General features: G+C 49.5%; 1 protein-coding gene across 3 annotated transcripts in view; it reads right to left on the bottom strand.

Moving 5' to 3' along the window:
- The window catches only part of UGGT1 (UDP-glucose glycoprotein glucosyltransferase 1), a 2,047,742-nt gene that overhangs the window by 1,903,116 nt on the left and 120,430 nt on the right, over positions 1-24,196 (bottom strand). For all 3 annotated transcript variants that reach the window (XM_069617855.1, XM_069617854.1, XM_069617856.1), the window contains exon 3: positions 23,613-23,695. In XM_069617855.1, coding sequence (XP_069473956.1) covers positions 23,613-23,695 — 83 coding nt within the window. The remainder of the gene's footprint in view (positions 1-23,612; positions 23,696-24,196) is intronic.

Genomic DNA, 24,196 nt, shown 5'->3' with positions numbered 1-24,196 from the left:
ACCTACAGATTTGGGCCTAGGGTGTCGAAGCCAGCAAGGAAAACTGGGAACCCCATGCATTTCCCAAAAGAGGACACCCGTGGGAATGCGCAGAGGTCTGACTTGCGCGAAGCGGCCCAGAATGTATTAACCAGAACCCCAGAACCTTGTGTTTTTTCCCCACCAAATATCACACTTTGTCGGGGATTGTGGCTAATAAACACTGGGGCAATTTGCGCAAGGCAGACCTCTGTGGATTCCCACGGGTGTCCTCTTTTGAAAAATGCATGGGGTTCCCCGTATTCCTTGCTGGCTTCGACACCCTAGGCTCAAATCTGTAGGTTGCCGACATGAACAAAATGGGCAGTGGCGAAAGGCTTGGAGTTACCAGTCCCATCTCCGCAGGAAAAAGGTTTCGATTCCGATGTTGCAAGAGACGCATTTTACGGAAGACATCATGTCCAAATTAACAGATCGATGGGCTAGGACCGGGAGAGGATCCCCCTAGTCTAAATACTCAAGGGGGGTGTTCACATGGGTGAACCCGAATGTGCCCTTCCAATTGCAAGGATTCGAGTCCGATAAAGAAGGAAGGTATGTAATAATGTGGGGCACTATCGAGCAGACTCCAATTTGCTTAGTCAATTCGTACTTCCCGCAACATGGAATACCATCACACCTTAGAGCAATATGCTCACGGATGGCACACCACCGAAATAGGACCTTTATATGGGGGGGACTTCAACTGTGTCATTGATGGCTCTATGGACAGGTCAGCACCACCCTCCCATCCAAGTAACCCCGCAACATGCGCACTGATAGAAACGCTGCAACAACTCGACTTGGTGGATATTTGGAAGGAACAGCATCCTGCTGAAAAGATCTATTCTTACTATTCAGCCCCGCACAAGATCCACACGAGAATCGATTATCTGTTCATCGACAGAGAACAAATACCATTGGCAGAAACCACGGCATATTTAGGAAGATCAATCTCAGACCACTCCCCACTGATCATGCAATGGCAATTAACGGGGACAAGACCACCAATCCCCATGTGGAGGATGCCAACTGTGGCCCTCGCCGACCCCGAGTTCAGAGAGGACCTCGCTGAAAAACTAGAAGAATCCATTGACATTAATAAAGGCTCAGCATCTACCTGGAGCACATTGTGGGAAGCCATGAAGGTGGTGGCTAGAGGAGAAATAATATCAAAAGCTGGTTGCACTCGCTGGCAATTGAGGACTGAACTCGAAGCACAAGAGGAAGAGATATCTCCCGTCTAGAATCCACCTCAGCCATTACTCCAGAGGTCGAAATAAAGTTGAAGGAAGCCTGCGAGAAATGCCAATCTTCCTGGGACAGATTAGAGAAGTTTGACTTCGCAACATACACTACCAGGTCTCACAAGGAGTCCGACAAGCCCGGCAGACTGCTGGCCTGGCTGTGTAAGCATGAATGCCCCAGACACCTCCCAACGGAGATACTGGACGAAAACGGGATACGTCACAAGACACAACTAGAAATTAATGAAGCGTTTGCCAAATTCTACTGCAGATTGTACTCCCATGACACACAAATAGACAATGGTGAAATTACCACTGGAAGAGATAGGCCTCCCCAAAATATCCAGCGAACAGAGAGAGGCACTGGAGATGGAAATCACAGCAGAAGACGTGACAGGACCAATCAGATCACTGGCCACCTGTAAGGCTCCCGGAAGTGACTGCCTCCCGTCTGAATTTTACAAAACATACGAATCCACCCTCACCCCAATCCTCCACGAGGTCTACCTAGAGGCCTACGAAAACGGGGTCTTACCCAACACTATGAAAGAGACAATAATTATTCCCATGCTCAAACCAAACAAACCACCCACTGACTGTGACTCCTATCATCCTCTGGCCATGTTAAACTATGACAGCAAGATTCTCACCACTATACTGGCCAGCAGACTCGCTAGGGTGGTAGGGTCCCTAATCCACGAAGACCAGAATGGTTTTGTTCCAGGACGTAATACCACAGCCAACCTGAGAAGGCTTCAACACATTATGGCCCAAACCTATGAGAATGAAGAAGACCTAGCAGTACTATCACTCGATGCCATCAAGGCCTTTGATTCTATCTTCTGGGAGTGGCTTGTCGAGGTGCTGAGAGGGTTCGGGTTTGGCGAGGGCTTTGTCAGATGGATCACAGTACTCTATAATTCTCCTGTGGCAAGAGTTAAAACCGGCAGAACAGTGTCTGAATCCTGGAAAATACAAAGGGGCACCAGACAAGGGTGCCCACTGTCGCCCATGCTATACATATTGGGCCTGGAGCCGATTGCCATATATTTTAGGAAACAGTTCTTTGACGCTGGCATCAAAGTAGGCACCGAACATAACATAATATCCCTATACGCGAACAATGTCCTTTTATACTTGAGATCCCCAGGCCAACGCACCAATTTCATTGGATGTACTAGACAACTATGCAAAATACTCTGGGATCAAATTCAGTAGACTGAAATCCTCTGCCTTTCCCCTGGCTAGCCTGAGAGGCCTAGAAGAAACTGATCTCCCGGACATTGGGATAAAGTGGCAACTCAACACGTTTCGGTACCTAGGAATTAATGTGAGCCACACCCGATGCTCACACACGAGCACAACACGGAAGTAGCAATAACCAGCCTTCGCAGATCCATTAAATTATGGTCTAGACTCCCACTTGCAATGGTAGGCAGAGCAGCAATCGTTAAGATGATAATCCTCCCCGATTTCTGTATTTCTTCGTCAACATATGCCACTACGTCAGAACGCCCTTCTTTAAGAAATTGGAGGCACTTATCAAGGACTTCCTATGGGGACCTACCAGGCATAAATTGACTTTGGCTACCCTATCCCTCCCATACAAGAAAGGGGGAGTACAACTCCCAGACCTCCAGCTGTATTATCTTGCGGCACAGCTTAGCCACGTGACAAAGTGGCTCTCAGACGATCCATTAGCCGAGCTCGGACTATTGCGACAATCTCCCTCCAGAATATTCCCCAAAGAAACTCTTTGGAACCCTCTACGACATTCCCCAGATGCCCCCCTGATCGTCGAACTTGGTAGGCAGATTTGGAACAGAACCTGCTACATCAGGCAGGTGAAACACCCTCACTCTCCAGACAACCCCATTCTGGTTGACGTGTGCAGAACAGAATCGGATCTCTCCACAGCTAGGAGGTGGGATGGCTCTGGAATTTACACATGGGGGATATGTTTGAGGAGGGCGAATTCAGGGATTTTGAGTCACTGCAGGCTAATGAAGGGCTATCAAGCGGCCAGTTTCTCTGGTATCATCGGCTCAAACAAACCGCCAAGAAGATCTGGTGCAGCTGGCCGGAGGAACCCAGACCCACTGTTACAGGAGATGCACGACCTTACGGATGGCTGGAAACCGTTCTCTCGACAAACCCAACCCCAAAAGTGCGACACTGAAGGCGAAATGGGAAACGGACCTCGAAACTACGCTTACAGACAAGGAATGGGAAAGAACGTTACTATACCCCAAGAAGGTGTTGAGAAACTCCAGATTCGGTCAGATACAACTAAACGTCCTATATCGGACGTATATGACCCCACACAGGGTGGCCTCCTTCAACAAACAAACCTACCCGGCTTGCCCATGGTGTGGGAACGACAAAGCTGATCTGATCCACATGTTCTGGACTTGCACCAGGACAATGGCGCTGTGGTCCAAAGTTAAACAGACCTGCACTGATGCCGGGATAAGCAGATATGAATGGACACCCGGGGAATGCTTATTAGGGGTCTACCCCAGACCAAGCAAATACAAACATGTTGTTAAGTTGATGGACATTGCATGTATCCTTGCAAAAAGAACTATAGCCATGGCATGGAAGACACCAGGGGGCCCTAGCCATGAACGCTGGATGAAAGAACTAGAGAGATGGACTGCAGCCGAAACCAGAGCCTGGCAAGATGGAATCCTCTCTAGCGGAGACATTGCGAGTGGCACTCTAGACTCTTGGAAGGCCCTCCTGAGAGATATACACTTCAGTGCAGACCATAAACCCCCTTGATGAACCCCACCACTTTGCCATAACTGATCCCTCGCACTCGCCTGGATATGGTGATCTTCTTGACCGAGATCCCTCCCACTTCCCGTGACATCGGAACCCCTATTTGCAGCCATGCCCACCTAAGTAAGAGGAACTGTTTTGCATGAAGACTGTTGTATTTGTATGCATCTAATACAAATGCCAACAAAATACGTCTAAAAAAAAAAAAAAAAGAAAAATGTTGGCCCGGGGTGGGGGGGTTGGGGGGTGTGGTCAATGGAAAGAGGGCTGCTTACTTGAAGCAGCCCCCACATCCCCCATCTCACAAACAAATTAATAGTGGTCCAGCGCTCTGCGCTGATCCGTGACCAGCAATGCGTCATTTCAGTGGTGTCCTTGGAAAGGGGAGGTTCTCCCCTTTCCAGGGACACCACTTTTTGTCATATCCCTGGTGGTCTAGTGGGCCCCAAACTCCCTCCCACCTCCCCCCATCCCTCGATTTTTTTTTTTGTTTTCACCCCTGGGGGCAGTGATCATCTGCCCCCAGGGGTCTCTGGCGCTGTGGCCCCATGCTTTGGGGTCATGGGGGGAAGGGAGCCGCTTACCTGGTAAGCAGCCCCCCTCCCCGCACGTCACAAACGGATCTGTATTGATCTGGTGGCATTGCTGGATCTCCCCTTTCCAACGATACCCGCTTCAATCTCCGGCTTGAAATACAGCCGGAGATTGAGGCGGAGCAAGAAGGTCTCTTACCTTCCCTCTTCCCCATAGCAGCCGAAAATGGCTGCTGCAGGGAATTTACTTTCAGTTTCACGCCGACGTGCGTTACCCACGCAGATGTGAAACTGAAGGTAATCCAGCCCCCTGGCAGTGAGGGGGGGACCTCTCCCTCACATAGCCCGGGGGTTGGATTACAGTTTTGCTCGATCCCTGCATTGCAGGGATCGAGCAAAACAGAGTTAATGTTAAAGGACATTTGTAACGTGCACTATCACCACCGTAGTGGTCCCTTGGCGCTCTGGCGGCTCTGAAACGGGAGGGGAGGTTGAGTTAGTGGGAGGAAGCAGGAAAAGTGCACGAGGGCAGTGATGTGCTGTTGTCGGCCTCAGCCCGGTGGGTCCGTTGGCTGGGCCTGGGGTGTTTGCGGTCGGTAGTCGTCATCTACTGTTGTGCAAGGCTATGTGCGTTTTTGTTTTGTTGTTGCAGTGTAGTGAAGTTTGTGCGGTTTGTTGTGCTGTAGGTTTTGGTTGTGTTTGGTTTGGAGTTTGAGAGGTGTATGCAGAAAGGGAAATAGTTAGTAGGGGTTGGTTAGTTTGCGTCTCTATCCCGAATTGATGCGCTCTGTTTGCGTAGTCTCCCCTGTTGCGGCTCTGTCCTGAACTGGGTCTGACTGGCCTACAGGTTCCTTACTCCTCTAGCCCCCGCCTCTGACATGCTCTCTCATAGCTCCCTTATCTTCCATTCATACTCCTGTGGCCATTGCACCTGCCAATGACAACCTCTCAGGTAGTGGGGGGGATTACCAATATCTTGATAATTCCACACCCATATGGTACCTGGCGGTAGTTAATTAAGGGGCGGGCGAAAGTGTTGGTGGGGTTGTCTGGGGCAGTTGACTCAGTCTCCGTGCGTATCGCCTGTGTTCCAGTCTAGCCAGTGTCACCCGTCCAGGTGCCGTGGGCGTTACTCTCTCAGGTCCGGGATGTCCGTGGCTTGATCGGAGGGGTCTCGTTGGTTTGTAGACTGTTATTTTCTTTTGTAGGAATTCTGCTCCATGTCCGCTGATTGCCCTGTGCGTTATGCACATTGTTGTGAAGGTGATGCAATGTTTTACTGGGAGCCAGTGTAATGTTTTTAGGGCTGGAGTGATGTGGTCTCTTCTGGAAAGTTTGAGGAGTAGTCTTGCTGCTGCATTTTGTATCCGTTGCAGTTTCTTAAGGAGGTATTCTGGTATTCCGAGGTAGAGGCTGTTTGCATAGTAGATTTTAGACATGATTAGGGCGACGATAGAGTGTTTTGTGCACGAAGGAGAGGAAAGGTAGAATTCTTCTTGCTGTGCGGAGGAGGAAAAAGCATTTCTTCACTGTTGCATTTATTTGTGGTCCCAGGGTTAGGTTGTTGTCCATTAGGACTCCCAGATTTTTTACTACCTTCGATGGCGTTGGTGTGTTTCCCCATTTCTGTTGGCCATGGGATGGTGGTTTCGTTCTCTTGGTCTTTGGATATGATCATGATTTCTGTCTTTCCTGTGTTGATTTTCAGGTTGTTGGCATCCATCCAGTTGAAGACTTCTTTTAGACAGTTGGTTAGGGTTGGATGGTCGGCATCGGTGTCTTTGATTTTGTAGATGATCTGAGTGTCATCTGCGTAGTTTTAACATGTAATGTTTATTTTTTGAAGATTCTGATGACTGGAGTCTGATAGATGTTGAAATATAGTGGAGATGGTGAGGATCCTTGTGGTACTCCGCAATCGTTGACTCGTGGAGTGGATTTGAAAGATTTTATCCATACAGTATCTGTTCTGTCTGCTAGGAATGATTTGGTCCAGCGTAGTGCTGTGTCTGTTATGCCTATGTCTTCTAGTCTTTTGGTCAGGGTGTCGTGGCTAACTGTGTCAAAGGCTGCGGAGAGGTCGAGCAGAATAAGGGCTGAGGTAGTGTTTGAGTCTGCGTTAGTTTTGAGGTCGTCCCAGATGGATAGTAGTGCTGTTTCCGTTCCTCTCGCTGGTCTGAAACCAATTTGGGCTTGGTCCAGCAGATGGTATTTTTCTACGTGTTCTTGGGTTAGTTTATATACGTAGGTTTCTAGAAGTTTCTCTGGGTAGGGGATGTTGGAGATCGGCCTGTAGTTGGAAAGGTCGTCTACGTCACCATTTGTGTTTAAGAGTGGCTTGATGTATGCTGATTTGAAGATCTTCGGTACAGTCCCTGTTGAAAGTGATAGATTTAGAAGGTTTCTGTAGTGTTCTACTGGTGATCCTTGCGCAAGGTTTGATTTGTAGATGTCTGGGGGACATTAGTCCATGGGTGATCCCGCTTTCTTGCTTCGTTTAACCAGCATTGCGAATGCCTCTGCTGATATTTCAGGAAAGCTTCGGAGTTTGAGTTGTGGTTTCGAGTTGGGTTTGTTGGGTTGTATGTTGTGGTTGGTTGGTCGCTTTTGTATGGTTTGACGATGTCATTGATTTTTTTTTTTTAAGTGATGTGCCAGGTCGTTGCATAGTTTTTCTGAAGGGGTTGGGGTGTTAACACAGCCTGGTGGGTTTCTCATTTCTTCAATGATGTTAAACTTTTCTTTTTGTGTGTTGGTGGCATTATTGATTCTGTCATCGTAATGTCTTTTCTTTGCCTTTTGAATTTCCTTCTTGTATGCACAGATTTGTTTCTGGTACAGTGTTTTTTCCCTGGGTTATATTCTTTCCTCCATTCCAATTCCATCTTTCCGTTTTCCTTTTTCATGTCGTTTAATTGTGGGGTGAACCATTTTGCCATTGATCTTTTTTTTGATGGGGTGAACGGTTTTTCTGGGGCGATCTTGTCTATAGTATCTGCGATCCATTTGTGCAGTATCTCTGCTTTTCCGTCTAGATCAGCTAGCTCCAGTTCTGTAGTTGAGGGTTTCGTTAATTCCAGTTCGAATAGGTTGCTTTCTTTGATGCGTTTCCAGTTTCTTTTGGTGGTGGTTGTGAGTTTTGGATATTTGATGTAGGCTTGGGTAGGCAGAGTAATCACAAATGGGATGATGAGATGGTCGCTCCAAAGTATTTGTATCAGAGGTGCTGTGGTGAGTTTCTTTGGCGAAAATTCTGTCTAGGGTGTGTCCCGACGAGTGTGTTGCTCCTTTGACTAGTTGTCATAGTTTCATGGCGCTGAGTTGATCAATTAGTGAGTTTTGTGAGTTGGCGTGGCTGTCTTCAAACCAGATGTTGAAGTCCCCCAGGATGATTAGGTGTTCGTGGTTGATGGCTAAATTGGTGGTGGCTTCTATGAAGTTATCAACGAATGTTGCATCATATGTTGGTGGTCTGTATACCAGGATGAATGTGATATTGGTTTTTGGGCTCGCTGTTAGGTGTATTACCATGGTTTCGCAGTTGAGGATGTTCAGTGGTTCGTCAGTTTTTATTTTCTGGTGTTCTGTGAATGCTATGGCGATGCCTCCTCCTTTTTTGTTTTTTCTGTTTATTTGTAGGCATTTGAAGTCGGTCGGAAGGCAGCTTTGGAGTGTGATTTAGTAGTTGTCATCCAGCCATGTTTCTGTGATGAACAGGATGTCAATGCTGTTGTCGTTGAGTAGGTCGAAGATCTCTGTTGGGTGTTTTGACATGGATCTTGCGTTTATTAGATTGTAGTGAAGTTTGGAGGTGTTGTTTGGTTTGGGTTTTGTTGAGGTCGTCTTCCGCTCGGTGTTGAGGTTTCCTTCTTGGTCGGTCACTTGTTGGGCTGTGGGGTTCGGGGCGTCAGCGTCTTCGAAGAGTTCTTCTAGGTTTTGTCTTGGGTTTTTAGTGTTTTCATCGGGTTCGTCTTCCGGGAGTTGTGGTTGTTGATTGGAAGTTCCTCTTGCTTTGGTGATGTAGGGGGTTATTGGGTTGGTCGTCTGTTTGTTGTTTGTTTTGGCCATCCTTCTTCTACTTGCTTGTGTTAGGTTGATTGATGTTGCTGTTTCTAATGTTGGGTTGAATTGCCGTGGTGGCCAGTTGTCTGCGAGGTATGGCGTTAGGTAGAGGGATTTTGCTCTTCTCTCAGAGTTCTTCGGTTTGTGTTCCTGCCTGTGGGGGTCCAGTCTGTGGTTGTTCTAGGTTGCTGTTCTGGCGTGTGTGTTCTTTCATCTCTTTGTCTTCTCCTCGGAATTGATTGTTTGCGCGGCATTGTAGGACTGAGAGTTGTTTGGTCTTTGTTTGGTGACGTCTAGATGGTCCTGCTTAGGTCGGGTTGTCTTGTGGTCTTGTTGTGTAGTGGTTGGTGAGGGGGTGTCCGCGGGTGGTTTGGGCTCCGTCTGTGGCGAAGGGGGGAGTTAAGGTTTATTAAGTTGGGTGTTATCGGTGGCGCTCTTTACTGTCCATCTACCAAAGCACGGTTCACTGTGGTGAGCAGGCTGTGTGGGTTAGGAAGGGTATCCGCTGGTTAGCTGGCTTGGATGGGTATAGCTTGGACTTTCGCCGTGTGATGCGAGAGGCCCTGGTTAGAGTGACCCACCACCGTAATTCGTTGGTGGTTTCTGTCTCACTTGAGAGTTTGCTGAATGTGCGAGTGAGCTAGACTTGAGACACCTGTTTAGTGGGAGAGAGGCCTATCAGTGCAGTCTGGAGGTCACACAATGCAATTTGGGTGCAGAGGCCCTGCTATCAATGTAGTTTGGGATCACACAATGTAAATGGGCAATGAGACCCTGCTAAGTTTGAGACAGCTGTATAATGGGAGAGAGGCCTAACAATGCAGTTCGGAGATCACACAGTGTAATTTGGGCACAGAGGCCCTGCTATCAATGCAGTCTGGAGGTCACGCAATGCAATTTGGGTACAGAGGCCCTGCTAAGTTTGAGACACCTGTACAGTGGGAGAGAGGCCTAACAATGCAATTTGGAGGTCACACAATGCAATTTGGGCACAGAGGCCCTGCTATCAATGCAGTCTGGAGGTCACACAATGCAATTTTGGCACAAAGGCCCTGCTATCAATGCAATTTGGAGGTCACACAATGCAATTTGGGCACAGAGGCCCTGCTATCAATGCAGTCTGGAGGTCACACAATGCAACTTGGGCACAGAGGCCCCGCCAAGTTTGAGACACCTGTATAGTGCGAGAGAGGCCTAACAATGCAATTTGGAGGTCACACAATGCAATTTGGGCACAGAGGTCCTGTTATCAATGCAGTCTGGAGGTAACACAATGCAATTTGGGCACAGAGTCCCTGCTAAGTTTGAGACACCTGTATAGTGGATGAGAGGCCTAACAATGCAATTCGGAGGTCACACAATGCAATTTGGGCACAGAGGCCCTGCTATCAATGCAGTCTGGAGGTAACACAATGCAATTTGGACACAGAGGCCCTGCTATCAATGCAATTCGGAGGTCACACAATGCAATTTGGGCACAGAGGCCCTGCTCTCAATGCAGTCTGGAGGTCACACAATGCAACTTGGGCACAGAGTCCCTGCTAAGTTTGAGACACCTGTATAGTGGATGAGAGGCCTAACAATGCAATTCGGAGGTCACACAATGCAATTTGGGCACAGAGGCCCTGCTATCAATGCAGTCTGGAGGTAACACAATGCAATTTGGACACAGAGGCCCTGCTATCAATGCAATTCGGAGGTCACACAATGCAATTTGGGCACAGAGGCCCTGCTCTCAATGCAGTCTGGAGGTCACACAATGCAATTTGGGCACAGAGTCCCTGCTAAGTTTGAGACACCTGTATAGTGGATGAGAGGCCTAACAATGCAATTCGGAGGTCACACAATGCAATTTGGGCACAGAGGCCCTGCTATCAATGCAGTCTGGAGGTAACACAATGCAATTTGGGCACAGAGTCCCTGCTAAGTTTGAGACACCTGTATAGTGGATGAGAGGCCTAACAATGCAATTCGGAGGTCACACAATGCAATTTGGGCACAGAGGCCCTGCTATCAATGCAGTCTGGAGGTAACACAATGCAATTTGGACACAGAGGCCCTGCTATCAATGCAATTCGGAGGTCACACAATGCAATTTGGGCACAGAGGCCCTGCTCTCAATGCAGTCTGGAGGTCACACAATGCAACTTGGGCACAGAGTCCCTGCTAAGTTTGAGACACCTGTATAGTGGATGAGAGGCCTAACAATGCAATTCGGAGGTCACACAATGCAATTTGGGCACAGAGGCCCTGCTATCAATGCAGTCTGGAGGTAACACAATGCAATTTGGACACAGAGGCCCTGCTATCAATGCAATTCGGAGGTCACACAATGCAATTTGGGCACAGAGGCCCTGCTCTCAATGCAGTCTGGAGGTCACACAATGCAATTTGGACACAGAGGCCCTGCTATCAATGCAATTCGGAGGTCACACAATGCAATTTAGGCACAGAGGCCCTGCTCTCAATGCAGTCTGGAGGTCACATAATGCAATTTGGACACAGAGGCCCTGCTATCAATGCAGTCTGGAGGTCACACAATGCAATTTGGGCCCAGAGGCCCTGCTAAGTTTGAGACACCTGTACAGTGGGAGAGAGGCCTAACAATGCGATTCGGAGGTCACACAATGCAATTTGGGCACAGAGGCCCTGCTAAGTTTGAGACACCTGTACAGTGGGAGAGAGGCCTAACAATGCGATTCGGAGGTCACACAATGCAATTTGGGCACAGAGGCCCTGCTATCGATGCAGTTTTTGGGGCAATGGGCGGTGATTACAATGAGCGATCTTGGTTTTGCCTAGTGGTCCGGTATCTGGGGCAGAGTTGTACCTCTCCCCCACCCAAACAAACCTATCTAGATGCGACGCAGGCTAGTGTCCCCAGTGCCCTACAGGTGTGACACTTGTTAACATTGACTAGTATGTTAGGATGCAGTGCAAGGCAACATTTCAAACACTGTCATGGTTGAAATCCGGCTGGTGGTCACACAACTTTCTAAGTATGCATGGGCTAAGTCTATGGCAGTCTATGTTATGGGAAGATAAGGTAAGGTAGAGTGGCGGGGGCTTTCTGGTGTAGAGTAATTGCTCTACACCCCACCCATGCCATACTTACAGTTGTGTTGGTGTCTGTTAGCTGCTGGCTTCATTGGCTTCCCCTGCTGACACCTGCAGACACTTTCTGGAGCCGCCTCTGTGGGAGCCGCCCTTTGCCTTGGGGCCCTTAGCCGCAGGGGCTGCCGGGCAGAGGGCTGCCCTGGGAGGGTTGGTTATGGGATGAGGGTGAGGGGGGCATGGCCTGGTGCTCATGGAGTGAGGACGCGGAACTTCTGAGCTCCTGCTAAGCCCTGTAGGCAGATCCTGAATAAGGTGCTTTGAGCCCACTGCACCGTCCATGTGGCAACCCAACTGAAGCTGAGGCGGAGACCTGTGCTCCGCAATTGATCCCGACGGAAACCGGAGCTCGGGAGCCCGATCCGACGCCTCGGCCCAGTTCCCCCCCTCCCCCGGGCGGCGCACACAAAATGGCGGCCTTGATGTCCTGAAGGGCCTGAGCCGCGGAGGAGAGCTAGCAAAGCTGCACCATCTGAAACCAGCCGAGTATTTACTCCCACCGCTGACAGAGCAACCAGCTGGGTGGAGGAACCGTCGGGGCTGTGCTGCCGAGCCCGGCGGAGCGTTGCTGAGAGTCTGAGGAGCGGCCCCTTGGGGCTTCCCGATCCACCCCCTGGGTGTTCCGGGTGAACGTTGCGCGGCGTTGCTGCCGTAGGACGCCGGGACTGGAGCACAACTGGGGCAATCAATCCGGCAGTCCCCGGCGATCATCCACTACAACCGCGAGCTGGAGCTTCCCCGGGAGCCACCCACTAGCCGTGGCGCTTTTCCCCGACGCTGAGGCCGGGACCCAAGCAGGGTGAGCTTTGGAGCTGCCGGGGGAGGGGGGGGGCATGGGAGGCGCGATCAAGCACGGATCGGCGGCGGCACCCTTCCGGGCCAAAGTGGTGAGAGACCGCAGGGGTCTCGGGGGCCCACCTCTATACTAGCACATCAGGGGGATTGGCGACACTTGTCCCCTGGCACCTGGGGCCCGCCACAACATCACACGGGGCCTGCGGTGGCCCCACCCCAGAGCCCACTCCGAAGCCACTGAGGACAAACCTGGGTAGACTTGGAACCCCACTGCAGCGAAAGCGACCAGGGCTTGTCCGCCCCCCCCCGCGAGCTGGTTCCTCGCCTGGTGACAGGGCCTAACGGGGCCGATCTAATAGGCGAATCGACCCGCTACGACCCCCTTCAGACAAAGAGCCTACCAACCGGCATTAAGTTAACAGAGCGCAGCATCGTGGTGCCCTGTGCATATGACGGAGAATAGGCTGGGGAGAGCCACACAACCACCCACCCTGAAGAAGCGGACCAGACACCTGCACCTAACGGAAGGGTCCAGAGATCCCGTGATGTCCACCTCACGGAGCAGGGTCAAAAGTGCTACGATGGATCCTTTTGTCACGTCAAAGCCCCATACCGTTGCCCAGTCCACACCTAAAGGCACAGCAGTGCAGACCAGCCCGGAGGGGTCCACCAACGACAACCAGGTGCTCGAGGCGATTGCTGCCTTAAGATCGTTCATAGACACAAAAATAGGCGAAGTGAAGGCTGGCATTCAGCTTATAAAACAAGATGCCCGTAACCTGACGGAACGTGTCACCATCATGGAATCTTCTCAGAAAGATACCGCGGAGGACACGGAGAATCTCAAGGCCGATGTGGCGGACCTTCGTAGAAAGGTGAGCTTCTTGGAGGCGAGGTCTGAGGAGGCGGAGGGGCGCGCTAGGCGTAATAACGTCAGAATACTGGGCATCCCTGAGGGGACTGAGACCTCAGAATCCCTAATACAGCAGGAAATTGGGGCAAAAAAGCTGTCGCAGGGCTTCGCCATAGAGCGGTCGCTCCAGAAGAAACCACCTCCTGGCTCTTACCCTCGCCCCATCATAGCGAAGGTCCTCAACTTCCGGAACCGCGAAGTGATCCTAAAATTCTCGAGAGAGGGTGGAGAGATAGAGCGGGACAACTCGAAAAATCACCATCTACCCCGATTACACACAGTGCGTGCAGAGGGCAAGAAATTATTTCGTCCCAGTCAAGGCTAGACTGAGAAAACTAAACCTAAAGTACATGCTGCTGCATCCGTCCAGACTAAAGGTAACCCACAAAGGACGAGCGATATTTCTCGAAACGCCGGCCGCAGCCAACATGTGGCTGGAACATAACAACTTGGCCGAGGTCCCCTCCGAACCCACCCATGAGAGCCATACTGAGGTGCGCAATGGGCGATAGACTAACGCTCTGATATTACCATCCTCGACCCCCGCCCCAGACACTATTATGGAAAAGCATAGCACCACCATGGAAACAACACTGAAGCATGAGAACACTAAACGACTACGGGGCCCACCCAGCCTCCCAGCCGGCCTCCCACCCATGAGCACACAGCGCGTACCCACAAACGATCAGTGCTGGCCAGTTGCCAACACGAACTTACTCGCGCCAGAAACCCGGATGGGGACAGACAGCGCGAGAGCACCCGAGCACTGCACCCTTGAGGCAGAAGCTGGGTGCACCAGTTACAGTTATTTTTGTTCCGTTTTTGTTATGACTGCCCTCCTCATAAAGATCACCAACCAAATTGAAGTGGACCAGGGGCCAGACGCTGGAGCCTACCAACTCACGCAAGCGGAACAAGATAAAATGCCTAGCGACGCACGACCAAGCTGCGAAATAGGCGAGGAGCCTTCCACACCACAAACAAAGTCAAGCAATGGCAACACGATTCAAGATAATCACATGGAATGTTAGAGGGATGGGATCCTACTTACGGCAAAACCGTATACATTCCTACCTGAAGCGGAAGAAGTTATCATTTGCCCTCCTGCAGGAAACGCACGTCACGACCGATACCACAGATAAACTAGCGGACTATTGGGGCGGCCAGGGCAGTGGAGCATCCTACTCGAGGTACGCACGAGGCGTATACACATGGGTGAGTCCGGACACACCATTCCACCAGATGGGGGTCGAAGCAGACAAAGAAGGCAGGTACGTGATAATGTGGGGCATGCTGGAGAACTCCCGATTATTCATCGTAAACTCATATTTCCCCCAACACGGCATATCCTCCCACCTCAAGCAGCTATGCGCTAAAATCGTGCACCACAGGGAGGACACTTTTCTATGGGGGGGGGGGATTTTAATTGTGTGATGAAGAAATGGACAGATCCACAATGCCACGCATCCCTAACAACCCTGCCCCATGGGCCCTCCGCGGCACGGTAGAGGATTTGCACTTAGTCGACATCTGGCGAGATCTACACCCCACAGACAGGTCTTACTCATTTTACTCAGCCCCCCATGGTCTACACACCAGGATAGATCACTTCTTCATCGACAGCGAGCTAACCCCACAAGTTGAGTCAGCAAGCTATCTGGGCAGGTCGATTTCGGATCATTCCCCACCGTTAATGCAGCTCTACCTGAGAGGCCCTAGGCCCCCTATCCCGATATGGCGCATGCTGGCAGAAACTTTAATGGACCCCGCATTCAAGGAAACCCTAGGGGAAAAACTGGAGAAGTACATAGAAATCAACATGGGATCAGTCGAGAAGTGGAGCACGCTATGGGAAGCCATGAAGGTGGTAACGAGGAGTGAGATAATAGCTGAAGTAGGCGGGATCAGGAGGCAACTGAGAAAGGAGCTGGAGGACAAGGAGGAAGAGATCAGGCAACTGGAGGGAACTCTGCCCCTGACCACTGCGAGGGAAGCCAGGTTGCAGGAGATCAGAGAGGACTGCAAGAAACGATGGGAAAGGCTGAGAAAAAGTTCTACTTCTATACGCGAACCTTTAAGGCACACAAAGAAGCAGGCAAGCCAGGCAGGATAATTGCCTGGTTATGCAGGAACGAGAACCCGAGACAGGCCCTCAGAGAGATCAAGGATGCGGATGGCACAACGCAAAGAACACAACAAGCAATAAACGGAGTCTTTTCAAACTTCTATGCTAGGCTCTATGCTCACAACGAGCGAATCCCTGAAGAAGATATCAAAGACACTCTGGACGAGATCGGGCTGCCCAAACTAGGTCAGGAACAACGAGATGTGCTGCGAGAGGCCATCACACTGGAAGACATATCGGAGGCGATTAGGTCCCTCTCTACCAGCAAGACCCCCGGGTCAGACGGCCTCACCCCAGAATTTTACAAGGCCTACGAGGAGATCTTAACCCAGCTGATGAGTGCGACTTGTATCGCCCCTTGGCGATGCTGAACTATGATGGCAAAATCCTTACAACTATATTAGCCAAAAGGCTCTCGAGGGTGATAGGATCCCTAATACATGAGGACCAGAACGGCTTTGTCCCAGGACGTAATACTACTGCCAACCTAAGAAGGCTCCAACATGTAATGGCACAAACAGCGGAGCGTAAGGAAGAACTAGCAGTACTCTCACTAGATGCCATAAAAGCTTTTGATTCGATATTTTGGGAATGGCTGATTGCGACTAAGGGAGTTTGGTCTTGGAAAGCACTTCATCCGGTGGGTTGAGGTACTCTACAACAGCCCGGTGGCGAGAGTGAAGACTGGAAGCATGGTGTCAGGAGGTTGGGCCATTCAAAGGGGAACTAGACAAGGGTGCCCGCTATCACCGATGCTGTATATCCTTGGCCTGGAACCAATCGCAATCTACTTCAGGAAGCAGCTATTTGATGCCGGTATTAATATCGGCGGGATAGATAACATCATCTCCCTGTATGCGGACGATGTCCTTTTATACCTCCGAAACCCCAGAGGGAACGCACCCACGGCATAAGACATCCTTGATAACTTTGCTAAATACTCTGGGATAAAATTCAGCCGACAGAAATCATGTGCCTTCCCCCTTGCTGGACTCAGAGGGAAGGGTAGAGAAGATTTACCCGAGATTGGGATCCAATGGCAGGTGGAGGCCTTCCGCTATCTAGGCCTCACCATCATGCATACGCCAGCCTCCACCCCTGTGTGCAACACGGAAGCAGCGATGTGCGGGGTGCGCAGATCCATACAATTCTGGTCGAAACTTCCCCTCTCGGTGATGGGCAGAGCTGAGATCTCCAAAATAATGATACTACCAAGGTTCCTCTATTACTTCACTAACATAACGTACTATATTCCCCCGTCCTTCTTTAGGAAACTAGAATCCTTGATCAGAGACTTCCTTTGGGGCCGGGCCAGACATAAACTCGCCCTCTGAGGGCGGCATCAAACTACCCGAATTCCAGAGATACTATCTAGCTGCACAATTGACACGTCACAAAGTGACAGGCCTCCTTCGCCAGCTGACCATGCCGATGCACCCCAAGGAGGTGATATGGAACTCACAAGTGGGGCCTCCTGACCCGCCCATGATTGTAAAGCTGGGGAGACAAATCTGGAACAAGGTTGGATCACTACTTGGCCTCCAACACCCATACATGCCTGACATCCCCATGCTAGCTGATGTATGCAAGACCCCTGTGGACTTACCAACAATGAGGAGCTGGGAGTCCTGTGGCCTCTACACATGGGGAGATATGTTTGATGAGGGACTGTTCAGAGACTTCGACTCGCTACTACTGAAGGATGGGCTTGCTCCGGGCCAATTTCTATGGTATCAGAGAGTGAGACATGTAGCCAAGGCAAAATGGGACATATGGCCCGAGGAGCCGGAGACCCACTGCCTCATACAGGAAATATATAACTTGAGCGATGGCTGGAAGCCGACATCAAGGCTATATACCAAATTAAATGACAGACCCAACCCCAGAGGTGCGCGCCTGAAAGTGAGGTGGGAGACCGACCTAGGGACCGAAATCACGGAGGGCGAATGGGCAAGGGCCCTGCTGTACCCGAAGGAAGTGTCCCGGAACGCTAGGTTCACGATGATCCAGCTAAATGTCCTCTATAGGACCTACATGACCCCGCATAGGATAGCCACCTTCAATGACAATCTCCTCGACGTGCCCATGGTGCTCCTCTGAACATGCCGATATGATCCACATATTTTGGGCCTGTCCCAGATCGCAGAGGCTCTGGCTTGCTGCCTAACAGACCTGCAGGAGAGCTGGAGTGGAAAGATATGAATGGACACCCAAGGAGTGCCTCTTGGGCACCCACCCGAGACTGGGTAAAATCAAGCACTTAGTGAAGCTCATGGACATGGCATGTATACTCACAAAAAGAACAATAGCAATGGCCTGGAAGTCGCCTGCAACAGAGAGCGACGGCCCCGGCTCCGGAGCCCATACGTGAAGAGCGGACCGCCTATGGCGGTAGGAGAGAGGACAGTCAAAGTTGTTATTATTGTTGGTTTGTTGTTACCGGTTGTTTATCTGGCGAACATGTCGCACAATTAATAATATGATGCATAACCTAAGCTCCATTGCTTTATGGATACTCATAAATGGCAATAAAAACATTTAAAAATAAAATGGGATGAGGGTGATCCAATCACTGCCCGTGGGTGGGATGGGAGGCGGGCTGGAGGGGGAGAATACAGGAAATGGTGGCCGGGGCACGTAGGGGTTCCAAAACACTTTTAAAGTGTTTTTCTTGCAAAATGGGGGCCACGTACCGCAGCTCCACTCACCTGCCTCTGCTGGGGGAAAATCCCCCGGGGGCAGTGATCATCTGCCCCCAGGGGTCTCTGGCGCTGTGGCCCCATCCTAGTAAGCAGCCCCCCCCCTCCCCTGCGTCACAAACGGATCTGTATTGATCCGGTGGCATTGCTGCCCACGGATCGCACGCCCTGCGCCCGATCCGCGGTCAGCAATGCCACACAATGGGTATTGTTGGAAAGGGGAGGTCCTTGAAATACAGCCGGAGATTGAGGCGGAGCAAGAGGGTCTCTTACCTTCTCTCTTCCCCATAGCACCTGAAAATGGCTGCTGTGGAGAATTTACTTTGTTTCACGCCGACGTGCGTTACGCACGCCGAAGTGAAACTGAAGGTAATCCAGCCCCCTGGCAGTGAAGGGGGCCCTCCCCCTCACATAGCCCGGGGGTTGGATTACAGTTTTGCTCGATCCCTGCTTTGCAGGGATCGAGCAAAACAGAGTGCCGAAACCGACGAGCCGGCTCATCGGTGGCACTTAAGGGGTTAAAAACCAAAATGCCACGTGGTCTTTCTACTCAACACCCACACATCAATCGCTGTGTCACCACTTTCTTCCACATTCACCAATTGCATGCTTATCCCTTTTTCCCCCATCCCATGTTTTCTCCAGCATCAACGTGCTCTACCGATTTACTCCACCACTGGGTCCTTTCAACAGCCTGTACAATCCAGGAGCAGTGCCCGTCTCCAAAGAACATACAGGAATTCTGGCAACACGGCTCCTGTAAACCACTACTGGTTGTTCAGAAGGGGCTGGCCACTGCTGGTGGGCGCAGCCCCTCCGGACGTACAGCCAGAAATCTTCCATCCCTGCGGAGGAGTCTGGGATCACGTCGGGGTCACTACATTAGTAGGGCAGACCACCAACAACCAGACAGTAAAAAAACAATCCTCCAAGGAAAAAAACTTGGTTCACCTCTTGCAAAGATAGCAAAAGTTTTATTTCTCATACAGAAAGGAAAAAGCGGGTCAGTAGGGTCATTTAATCCAGACTGCCATGCAGCGCACTGGTTAGTTCAAAGCAAAATAACAGATTATAAAAATGAGATGTCACGCATGACGCATACAGTATATGGTGTTCATTCCCCACCCTCATTGGCTATCCCCTATGAACATACCACCCGTTCCCTATAGGGCCTCGGCCGATTGGCTGCAGTTACTGTAGGTCAATCCCCACCCACATGGTCTTCGGCCTTACCACCTTTGGTTCTGTGAACAATTGGCGGACCATTTGAGAATGTTTCCCTCCCCACGGACAACTCACGTGATGTGCACCCGTTAGTTGGACATGTGCACAGTCGATACTCTCGAGGTCAAATTGGCCTCCTGTAACGAGAGGCGCGTCTTCTGATCCGAGAAACATGCAGGCGCCCAGCCATGCCTCTCCGGCACAGAACTAGATTTGTTGGCATCACTCCTTGCACCTCGTAGTACAAATCACAGTACATCCTGATCTGGGCTCCCCTTGGCAGGTGTCCCTCCCCGGGCCTTCACCTGGGCCTCTCCAGGACCACACCAATAAGGCAACTTGTGAGGGATTTAGGAGTTCTGCATGTGGGCATCTGACAGTTCAGATAGAATTACCATTATCCTGGAGGGCAGTAGTGCCCTAAATCCGTATTGGGCTATTTTTGGCATCTCAAGACCTCTGAACTGGCTCCCAGGAGATCGTCCTTCACGGACGAGCGCAGCCCTACCCGCGCTTTACCATTTGCATTCCTTTTTGATTGCACAGGTCTGCAACATTACCGTGGCCTGTGACACCCTAGGCCTCAGTCTTAGTGTGGTGGTGGTGGTTCAGTGCTTTCTGCAGTGAGACTGGGCTGGCTATTACATGCATCATTCTTATTACTATATTATATGAACCCACATATACACTACACCGTTGCACCTTCTAAGGATACATAATCCCTTTACCCCCTTGCCCCATGCCTTACCCTTAATGTTGCCTACTGCTAACCCACCTACCCACTCTACAGACGTGCCTTTTTGTTTCTTCGTGTTCGTAATATAGTTTCCTCAACCTGAATACTTTGGGAAGACAGCGGAGCTGGACATACACCCCAACAACTGACAGTTTTCCTTGTAAACCGGATTAGCATTCACTAAATGTGCAGACAAATATTTACAAATGTACTCATGGATAATTGCAGATTCTTAAAAATTCATTTGAGTGAATGAACAAATCTACACTGCATGCTCCAACTCAACCAAAAGCCTCTATCAGTTTTCAGCTTATAAAGGAATTAAAATCGGGCACCCAGTAAATGATAAGCACCTCCTCTACTGGCCAGATTAGCATAGTGCGACAGTTACCTTCAGAGTAAGGGGAAAGGGGAAAGAGCCTCTAACCATGCAGTAGTGCGGGGGCACGGAGAAGACTACACAGGAGCAAATCTTTCTGCCACCTCTCATTACATATAGGTGACATATGCACCAAAAAGGTACCACAGAAAACATGGGATCACCACCTTAAGCAAGCGCCTGTAGAAACCTAAAGAGTAACTGTGGAATGTCTGAAGAATCTTCAGGACCCACAACCCCTGGAATTAAATCCTCCTGGGATTAAACCCGAAACGTTGCTGCACCCTCATAAATAAATGAAGATATACTGAGGCACAATGGGCAGAACGACGCTCTACCTGGTTTACCCAGTAATGAGGGCAGGCTTTGGGGGGAGATAATACACACACATTCTAGGAAATTATCAGGGGATTAAAGCCCTGTTTGCAGAGAGAGGCTTTCAACATTACATAATTCCTTTGTGAAGACTGTAGTCTTCTTCAAGCCCTTCTCAGGGGGGTTTTGACAACTCAACTTTTAACAACTTGTAAAAATGGAGATGAAAAATTCTCGCAATAGGAGCAAGCAATGATCCACTTCAAACGTATTCAAAGGTAACCTTCGACTTCTCGGTTCAAACAATCAGATCCCCTTTTAAAGAGGAAGGTGGATAAGTAAAAATGATCTTCTCCATTACACAAAACATATTCCCCCATACCAGAACCATCTAATTACACCCAGGATAAAAGTGCAGTATGTTTGAAAAAGGACATCAGTCCCAGACTTTCATTTTGCAGTTCTACGGAGAAGAGACACTTTATGGAGAAGAGACACTTCATAGTATAAAACTATGTAACTGTTAGGGAGAATTCTCTGTTAAGGCTAATTTCCCAAACCTAGTAAGTCCCCCAGCAGCTTTGCTGGATTTTTTGGGGTTTATTTTTTTCTCCTGCTAAAAGTGAGACTCTTTTTCTCCCACTCTTAGACATGATTTGAGATATCCTTTGACTTTGTAATGTGTTTAATGGGCTATGGGGTCTTTTACTCCATAGGGTTTCATGCATTCTTGGTAAGTGTGTTACACAGCACCCTCAGTGCAGTAACACAGGGGTGTCATAGTGACCCCCAAAAATAGACTACATACCCTGGGACCGACTACTGTCTCCCAGGGCATGTAAAGTCACCATTGACTTTACTAGTCTTAAATTGGGAACAGAACCAGTACAAACCATCATATTGTGGATGTACTGGTAGGGGTAATTAGATTGCCCCTGGGTCTGTTTTTCGAGGGGGCACTGTGCAGTCCCCCCTTGTCGAGTTTCTGGCTGGTGGCAGTGGTTACCATGCAAAATATTCCACCGGAATACTTCCTATGGGATTTTCCCATTCATTTTAAACGCACCACTTTTTGGTGCAATGTTAAAGATACCGCTGGGTTATTTATTTAATATTTATTCCCCGGTTGGGTCTTTTTGCCAGGACTCTGTAACTCCAACCCAAGTCGAGCCCTTTGTTCCACTTTTTGGCGGGCTTCTCCACAGAAGCCTCCAAAAGTGGTGCCACTCTGTCTGGGTCTGCAGGATGTGTGGGAGGGGGTTTAGGCAGCCTGGACTGAGTTGCCTCGGCAAATCAACTCGCACTCTTGTGTGATTGGCCCAGTGGTGAGCCGCCCGGCTTACCACTTTGCATGTTTGAGTGACAGCTAGGACTGATGAATGGGGGTTTTCTGCATAAAAGCAGGGCTTTGGGGACTGGAACTTCAGAAGTCGCCACAGGACCAAAGAATCCGAAGAGGGAGCAGCTGAGCCGACCTGCAACGACGACACCACCGGTGGAGCCCTGCTGAACCGTCTCACCACTTCCCAACGACAGAGAAGATCTTCATCCTGGAGAGTCTTCTTCCTCTGAGCTGGTGGGGATAACCAGTTCGCCCTCTTTTTTGCCTTCCTGGATCGTCCCGTGGTCGAATCGCCCGTGCCAAGCACCCCGGCAGCCGGATAGCCACGCTTCACCACTACCGCAAATAAAAGGGTAGTACCTTTTAACCGGGAAACTCTGCAGTTGGTTTCTTCCCTGGCAGTGCAACGACCTCCAGCTTTCCTCCACGTCGAGATCTCATCTTCCCCTGGACGAAGCACCGACTTGCACCCGCTGCCAGGAACAACTGCCTCCGCTGGAGCTTTCTCACCATTTCAGGTACTGAGTCCCACCCGGTCTCCCTTGCAACAGACTGTTCAAGGTGTCCCGTAAATCCTCGACTTTCTATCTTGGGGTGACCTGGGACCTACTAACTAACTTTTCCTAACTTGAGCCAACCCTTTTTGAACTCTTTGCAACAACTCTTTAAAAGTAATATTCAACTGTGTGATCTTGGACACATTCCGCCTTGCTCTCTTCAAGAGTGGGCCTGGCCTATGACTTTCTTGCTCCTCAGTAGACTCTGCCTTTTCTGACTTGCTCTGGTTCTCCTAAAGTGTTGGTATTGTGAATGTTCCTAATTCTGCCTTTTTCCCTCCCTTTTTGATTAACTTATTGGAGTGCCATCTTAGGCTAAGCGCTCACCTATGTCTGAAAATAAGTGGTGTTTTAACTAAGACTTGTTCAATAAGTGATCAGGGATGTATATATATTAACAGTGACTGTGTTTTGAACTTGCTTGCCATATTAGTGTTAGTGTATATTACAAGGTGTGTTTTTAAATAAATAATTATATACTTTTATACCCAAGCTCTGGTCAGTGTTTGCTTGTGCTACTGTATTTTGGTACCTATCTTGTATACTCTATATACTGTCTAACTCTTCTTGAGAGAAGTCTGGCTGCTCAGCCACAGCTACCAGGTAAATCTGGGTGGTACAGACTGCTACCAATTGGGTTTACTGCCAACACCTGTAGTCCTAAGCCTTTTGCAGTGGTCCCTAAGGGAACTGCACAGGTTTCTGCCCAACAGTAACGTATATACAACTTTTACTTTATCGAAACACAGAATGTTAAACCGCATCTTACCTTCATGCTCGTACGATGTGATTTCTTGACTGGACTCAACAAATGCCCAGAACTTTTCATGTCCTTCTTCAGCTAAAAATTCACTGATACAAAAGAGAACATGTGATTTAAATCTTCACAAAGTAGTTTATATTATCATGCACTGCAATGTCATTTCATCATTGTTTTTGATCAAGCAAAACTTTACAGGGAAATCACAAAAAAAAGGAAAGAGTTACTTACATATAGCTCAAGTTCTATAGCATTTGTAGGCTTTGAATACTTCCCTGCATGGCAGGATATGCTCAGTTTAATAAAAATGCCATAGCAGTAATAATAAACTTGACACACCCATCCACATATGCGGTTGGGACATTTCTACATTTCTCTTCATTAAACGCCTTGTGTGGTGATTGATCAAATTCAATCACATCTCTTTCTAATTCTGTACTATCTGTAGTACCTACAAATGCACAGTCATACAATTCTGCCAGCCCCTGAGCCACTGTACATCTTTCATTATGCTCATATCTCACTGCTGCAGGGAATCCCTGTAATGCCAATGTTCATGATGTACATCTTGATTGGGCTAAATGTCCTGATCT

Source organism: Ambystoma mexicanum, chromosome 10 (genome assembly GCF_040938575.1).
Source record: "Ambystoma mexicanum isolate Mex_15411 chromosome 10, UKY_AmexF1_1, whole genome shotgun sequence".
NCBI lineage: Eukaryota > Metazoa > Chordata > Amphibia > Caudata > Ambystomatidae > Ambystoma > Ambystoma mexicanum.
This window is presented reverse-complemented; position numbering and strand designations above follow the sequence as displayed.